The sequence below is a fragment of the Zingiber officinale genome, chromosome 2B (assembly GCF_018446385.1).
Source record: "Zingiber officinale cultivar Zhangliang chromosome 2B, Zo_v1.1, whole genome shotgun sequence".
Classification (NCBI taxonomy): domain Eukaryota; kingdom Viridiplantae; phylum Streptophyta; class Magnoliopsida; order Zingiberales; family Zingiberaceae; genus Zingiber; species Zingiber officinale.
Window position 1 is genome coordinate 41,740,473 of NC_055989.1, and position 7,344 is coordinate 41,747,816.

The 7,344-nt window shown below is 38.7% G+C and overlaps 1 protein-coding gene across 2 annotated transcripts; it reads left to right on the plus strand.

The window, feature by feature from the left end:
• Window positions 1-619: 619 nt before the first annotated feature.
• Window positions 620-2,670, plus strand: LOC122049090 (MLO-like protein 7). 2 transcript variants are annotated; one of them, XM_042610561.1, is made up of 4 exons: window positions 620-1,025; window positions 1,137-1,253; window positions 1,384-1,548; window positions 1,679-1,735. In XM_042610561.1, the coding sequence occupies exons 1-3, from the start codon at window positions 807-809 to the stop codon at window positions 1,507-1,509; spliced, it is 462 nt and encodes a 153-aa protein (XP_042466495.1). In that variant the 5' UTR covers window positions 620-806; the 3' UTR covers window positions 1,510-1,548; window positions 1,679-1,735. The 2 variants fall into 2 exon arrangements, 1 of the variants encoding a protein (XP_042466495.1); XR_006130819.1 differs by adding an exon at window positions 2,626-2,670 and having other exon boundaries at window positions 919-1,025; window positions 1,137-1,548; window positions 1,679-1,734.
• The last annotated feature ends 4,674 nt before the right edge of the window (window positions 2,671-7,344 follow it).

A 7,344-nucleotide genomic window follows, 5' to 3' on the forward strand; every position in this document is an offset into this window, starting at 1 on the left:
AACAAATGGTTTAGAATTTAAGCTTGTGCTATCTGTAAATATTCAGTTTTTTGCTGCTAAATTGTGTTCGAAGTTAACACTTTTATCATGTGTATTTCTATACACAGGAAAAACATAATCAGGAATTTCACTGGTAGCTAAGATCTGTTATTTTGACAATGAGGTTAGTACTAGTAATGCGTGATATTTACCTTTTCTTTTGTCTTGGCCTTGCTAGATGTTGTCTGTTTAAACAAAATTTCAAAAAATTGTTTTCGTAAATTAGTTGACGCTATTGCAACTGGCCTGAAAATTCACAAATTCCATAGTTCAGGACCTTTTAGCTTTTCTTTGGGAGTTATCAGTAACATCAAGAAATTAAATGAAGCGAAAGCGGTTTCTTTACGAGTTATCAGTCATGTTTCACGAGGAAGCATGGTTTTATAAATTCTCAGTTTATATCTTAAAGATTAATCATTTTTCAGTTTCTGGAATGTCTGGGGCTGCAAGTGAGAAATTGTCCTGATAATTTCATACTTCAGATCCTTGAATGGCTTATCTTTTTCATTTCAAAGGAATTATGCTACTCCATCTTGTCCTGCATTAGCATCATTTTCTCATATGACTGACAGTTACATCTGCTTTGACTTCGTTGTCAGTGGTTTATCAAGAGGCAAAAGAGAACTCTTTTTGAAGTTCTTGAGAAGGTGAAAGCCGGTAAAACCAGAAAGTTCATACCTAAATTGGAGCACTCTTTCGACGTGCATGGTATCCGGAATAGATGAATTACTGTAACTCTGTGATCCATTGTGGTTTTCGCAGAGTTGATGATTCTCGGCTTCATCTCCTTGCTGTTGACATTTAGTCAGGACCAGATCGCGAAAATCTGCGTGCCAAAGGCAGTTGCAGATTCTATGCTGCCATGTCGCCCTGATGCAGAGTCAACTGGCAGAAATAAAAGGCGGCTGCTCGCGCTGGTGCTGACGGAGTCACACCTGAAGCGCAGGATTTTAGCTGCTGGTGATTCAGTGGTTGAATGCCCCCCAGTGAGTAGTGCACAGCAACTTCCAATTCTCTGATTGTTTGGTTGAAAATAATCTATTGTAAACAAAATCTAAGAAGCTTTCACTAAAATGTTCAGTTGCGATCACTTGTAGGAAAAGGAGCAACTGATTACTGCCACAGGCTTGCACCAGTTGCACATTCTGATCTTCTTTTTGGCTGAGTTTCATGTGGTAAATAGTGCTCTTATAATGGTCCTTGGAAGAGCAAAGGTGAATCTGCAGTGACAGAGTAGTGGATTACATTATGTATCATTCTGAATAATTCCATAGCATTGCCTGAGGATGATTTAGTTTAGCTGTTGCAGTATCCACTTTGCATTGATAATCTTCTCTTGGGCAGATACACAGATGGAAGGACTGGGAAACGGATACGACATCGGCTGAGTATGCCTTCACGACTGGTATATATATGTTCACTATTCTTTGTTTTTTTGTCCCAGATTTGCATCCTTGGATCCTAGTTTGAGTGGTAAAAGTGCAGAACCAGTATATCGTGATGCAAAAGGTTTGAGTTCTCTGACACAGCATTGAATTTGAAATTTTTTCATGTACATTTGGAAGCCCAGATTCTACCGATTTTGTAGTTTTATATTTGCATGTTTCTGACTGCTGAGTGACTGAATTATTTTCTGCAGGGAAAGCTATTTCAAAGGAAGAGCTACTGAAACCAAAGGAGGAAGAGAAACCAAAGGTATTTTTCACACACTTCATCTTTGATTTGGTGGTCATGTTTACCATACGTGTCAGTTAATTCCCAAGAGCTATATTTTTTTGTTTCACTTTTATTGTTAGCTATATGAGCACAACATGCTATGCTTTTGATTTATTATTACAGCTATTTATCAGAAAGGAGAATTATTGGTACACTTTTGATTGTTTAATTATAGGCTCTCTTAGTTGGAAGCAAGTGTAGTGCTGATTGTGTAGGAGTGATTTGTAACCCTTATTATTATTTATTAGTTTTTGCACAATTTTTTATGTTGGATCCATTGCTGTCTAGTTGATTTTTATTTGCTCTTTTTGTTTCTTTAAGTTCACTTCCATTTGCAATCTCTTCATATATTAGTGACTAATGGTTGGTTGCTGTTCCTGGATTTGTTATAGCGCTATTGGTTGTTTCTACTAAAGAAAGTTAACTTTTATCAGGAATATTCTTCTGTGATCTTCCTACACAATTGGGAGACTTTGTAAAACCAAAGTAACTAATTTATTAGGTTGAAATGATAGATAGATGAGTGATCTCAGTCTTGGCATGACTAACATTTTTTTTTTTATGTTCAAAACCTTTCATTTTGTTTTGTATGGTTCTCTCTAAGAGCATGGACCTAGTTATCTTTTGACAGCTGAATATGATTCTTTTACTTCATTTGTAACTGCAAATTCAACTTTCTGATACCTTGTGAATCACTGAAGATCCTTATTGCAAGCATTGAAGTAAGCATTGATGTGGTTGAGATAAATGATGAATAGGTCTCTTTTTAAGCATTCAAATTAGTCATCTTGTTACCTGGTGCTCTTACTACTTTTTCAACTATGATTTTTGGTCTTGATTTACTAATATATTATTTATGTGTTTTTTCAGTTTACAAATCTCAAGTACTCCAGAGTTGAAATTGATGAAGTGCAGTTCGAGTGGGCTGAATGCATGCTAGATTACATTTGAGACAGTTGTACCTTGATGTGTTAACAGAATGTTATACTTTGATTTTGATATCTATTAGCTAGCTTTTGATGTAAAAAGAATGTTTGGGTATTTTATGGATATTGTTGTAAGAAGATTATTTATATAATTTGTGAATATTTGTGTATTTTATGAATATTATTGAATGAAGAATATTTGTACAATTTGTGAATATTTGTGTATTTTTTTTTGTTATTGTCGGTTTTAAAATCAAATCTGTGCTGTTAAAAAATATACATATTACATCGGTTTTCCACCGATGTAAAACCGGTGTTATAAAGTAATATTACATCGGTCATTTACCGCTGCCAAAACTGGTGTTATTAACATACAATATTACATCGGTTTTACACCGTTGATGAAACGGTGTCGTTAAGTGATACTACACCGGTTAATAACCGATTCGAAGACCGGTGTCGTTAAGTGATACTACACCGGTTTTAACCCGATGTCTAAAATGGCAGACTTTTAACATCAGCTTCATAGACATCGGTCGAAAATCAAATAGACACCGGTGGAAAACCGATGTCTATGTGCGATTTTGTTGTAGTGAGGGATTTACCTAATCTATCTCTCACACTCAAGCATGTGTATAAGTGGAGCTCACTCAATGCAACTCACAACATTTCACTACCATAAGCTTGCTTATATTCTACTTCTCCACCACCATAGAACATAGCATACATGAATCAAAAGGAATTTATCATGAAGAATTGAAATGGAATCAAGAAAAACAATGAAAATGGATGAAATTAGCAAAAGAAAAGTATTCAATGAAGAAAATGAGAGAATGAGAGTATGGGAAGAATATACTTGATGAGTTGACCATTTGATGTGAAAAGAGATGAATACCATTTGTTTTTAACAATTCAACATATAAAGCTAACATTCCCTTCAATTTGATGGCAAATAAAAAATCTTGATACTCTTTTGATACACTCTTGTGATGTGCCAATTTCCAAATTTTTACACTCAATTTTTCACTGTTTTCCACTTCAATTTCAGCAATTTGAAACAAAAAACAAACTCACATTAGCTAATTGAAAATAGCTCCCTCCCCCACACTTAAATTGTTGGCCGTCTCGGGCAATAAAACACCATCCAATCCAAGATGATACACTTTTAACCACTGTTTTCATTCTTTTTCTACAGATTATTTTCTACTTCTATTTTTGTGGTGTATTGCAGGTACAAAGCAGCAGAAAACTCTCCATAACTGAACATTTCAGCTCCTATCAGATCTCCAATAATAATGATAAGATTTCATAAGTTTGAACAAAGAAATCAGCTTCACAAAATTCTGCCGTGCCATTTCTGAATCAAAACTGAAGTGCATCTGGAAAATTCCAGATTCTGCATATTTGCATTCTGAACTTTGGACTTAAGTTTCAGGATTCCAGAATTGAATCAATTCCAGCTAGAGTTATGAAAATTTCAGAAATGGTTGGCACACAACACTTGCAAATTCTTGCTCCTGCATAATTTCTCATTGCTGCAGCTTCAAGCATTCTTCATTCCAGCAGCTGCATAGAACTTTCTCAAACAGTTCCTGGACGTAGAAATCAGATTCTAGATTCCAACACAAATCTGAAACATGAAGTTTCTGAATTCTGCATCTCCTGTTTAGACCCCTGCTGTGCCATACAGATTTGCTTCTGCTTACTGCAATTTCAGAATTCCAGCAGCTCACAATTCTGTTTTCAGGCATGACAAATACACTAGTATAATAAAATCCAGCAACTTTCTGCTTCTCGAATTTCTCCTTGGAAGCAATTGAATTTTGGAGATAGAAACACCAAATAATAATAACGCCAGAACAAAAGCTTCACTTGAAAACAAAGCTGAACAGAATTGAATCAATTGAAGGAGTTGTTGGAGGATCGGTGGCCGGCTTGAAGGGGGGTTGGATAGACGGCGCCCCCAAATACTCGCTTTCACCCTACACTTGTTAGTGCGCAATGGAAATACAAACTAATACAAACAAGTAGAAAGCTAAACACTACAAGAAAGAGCAAGCAAACCGCTAACACGTTCGTTTAACGTGGTTCGGAGATTAGGGCTCCTACTCCACGGCTTGTCCTTGAGGTGGACGATCCCTAAATCCGTCGGTGGATTAGTCCCCGGCAAACTCCGGCTAGCTCAACCTCCTTGTGGGTGGAGAAACCTCACCACAACACTCTCCAAAAACACTTGGACACAAGGGAACCTTTGAGCACTTACTGACTACTAATTAGGCTTTAACCAAGTCTAATTTCGTCGCCTTGGCCGGCCATACCAAGCTCCTTCTTATAGAGCTTGGAACAAATCAGAACCTGATTTGCCCGTTACTAGTCGACTGGTCCTTGCACCAGTCGACTGGTGCCAGCCCAACGGCTCTCTGCTACAGTGCATCAGTCGACTGGTCCATGCACCAGTCGACTGCTACAGTACCGCTACAGTAAACCCCTAAAACTGGAATTTTACTTCGAGTACAATCTCTCATGCACTCGTACCCTCACGACTCATTTGACTCTTCTTTGCAACCTTGACCTCTTGCCTTCAAGCCTACTTCCTTTGGCTCTCGTCCCTCGGATGCATCCAAGCCCGCGGCTTGTCTCCAATGCCATCCTTCGCGTATGCCTCGAAGTCGCTTCCCTCGGCCATTGTCCTTGCTGCCTTGTCCACGGTCCCTCGGATGCTCCATCCTTCACCGGACCCGAAGCCGTCAACCTGAGTCACATGTGTCACCTGTAGTCCTGCACAACTCAAGTACACATATCAAATAACAAGGGTAAACCTAACTTAAACCTTTGCCCAAACACCAAAACACATGGTCACACGAACCATTGGGATTGCTCCAACAATCTCCCCCTTTTTGGTGTTTGGCAATACGTTTAAGTTAGGGAAAACAAATAGCAAATAAACATGCTAATACAATGGACTTATGATGCCAAGGCTACACACTTGGACTTACTCCGCCGAATGGACTTACATTGCCAAGGCTACACACTTGGCAACCGCCGAAACAAAATGCAAACATGCATTGGAACCTATCACAAGGCTCCCCCTACACCTAAGCTCCCCGTTGAGCTAGGATTTTATCACAAGGCTTTTTAAGAACCTATCACAAGGCTCCCCCTACGCAAAGGCACTAAAGGTTTTCCCAACTAAACCTTAATTCTCCCCCTTTGCCTAACATCCAAAAAGTTCTCCAACAATATCCCAATTGTTGAAAACTTATCATCCAAACTGACCCTAAACTCATGTATTAATCCTCCTTGGATCCCATACATCTAAGTGAGTTGACATGGTCACAAACCAATACTGAAAACAGTTTCAGACTGGTATCAGTCGACTGCCCCCTTCGACAGAACCTTACAGAAGCATTCTGTGGTCGAAAAACACTGTTACAAGTCGACTGGTATCGACACCAGTCGACTGCCCTCGTCAAAATGAGCTTACAGAACCATTCTGTGCTTAAAAACATTGTTACCAGTCGACTGGTATCTGCACCAGTCGACTGGTACCCTATTTCTGAAAAAATCAGCCTTTTCAGGCCAACTTCAGAAATGCACCAGTAATTCCCTAGACCTCCAAAAATTCCAAAATTTTGTGGAGAGGTCTATTGTACCCTTATCTACTTGGGAAAAATACATTACAAAATGTATCTATCACCAATCCCAAGATTGACACAAAATCCAAAACTAGCTAAATGGTTCAATTGAACCTTGACCTAAAGTCCTAGTTTTGGCTTCCTTTTGATGTATTTGCCCATACCAACCCACAATGCATCCCTAACATTGGTTTATATGACATCTATACATCCAAAACCAATTATCATGCAATATGACCCTTAATGTCATATTTCCATGCATGAAACATAATCCATGTGTGCCAAATCCCTAGGTTTGAGACTCAAATCCGTCTCTAAACCATTTGGCACACTCCATGGCTCCTCTAGACCCCCAAGTAGAACCCACCTGAGATCCATTGGCCATGGGTCCCAATTTGACTCTTTGAACTCCCCCTAGAGCTCTTAACCTTAGCCACCTCCCTAGGTGACTCATCTATTGTGGCTATACCACAATGATGTCCCTTAGAAGATCTCCTTATCTTCTTGACCTTGGATACATCATCCTTGCCATAATCATATGCAACCCTAGCATATTTCTTTTTATTGGCCTTGGATGACTTTCCCTTGCCCTTATCATGTGCCACCCTAGCACATGGTCTCCTTTTGACCTTGGAGGGACTAGATCGGTATCCCAAACCCGATCTATCATTGTTGGATTTTTGACTACCCAACACAATATTTAATCCCTTAGATCCAATAGTGAATCTCTTAAGGAATTTCTCTAAACCATCAAGTTTTGCCTTCAAAGCTTGATTCTCCCTTTCTAGGTTCCTAACCCTAGAGTCAAAATGTCCACCTTGGACATTCCTAGACCTACCCTTTCTAGGCATATGTCTCCCCTTCTTGGGATTAATGCCTTGGGTCTCCTTAGGTCTACCATTTCTAAATTTATCATGCATAGATTTCCTAGGGTTATGATCCACATTTACCCTACTCCTATCATGATATCTAAATCTAAAATTTTTCATTGCTACATAATGATAATCATTATTTCTCCTAGCATGCAT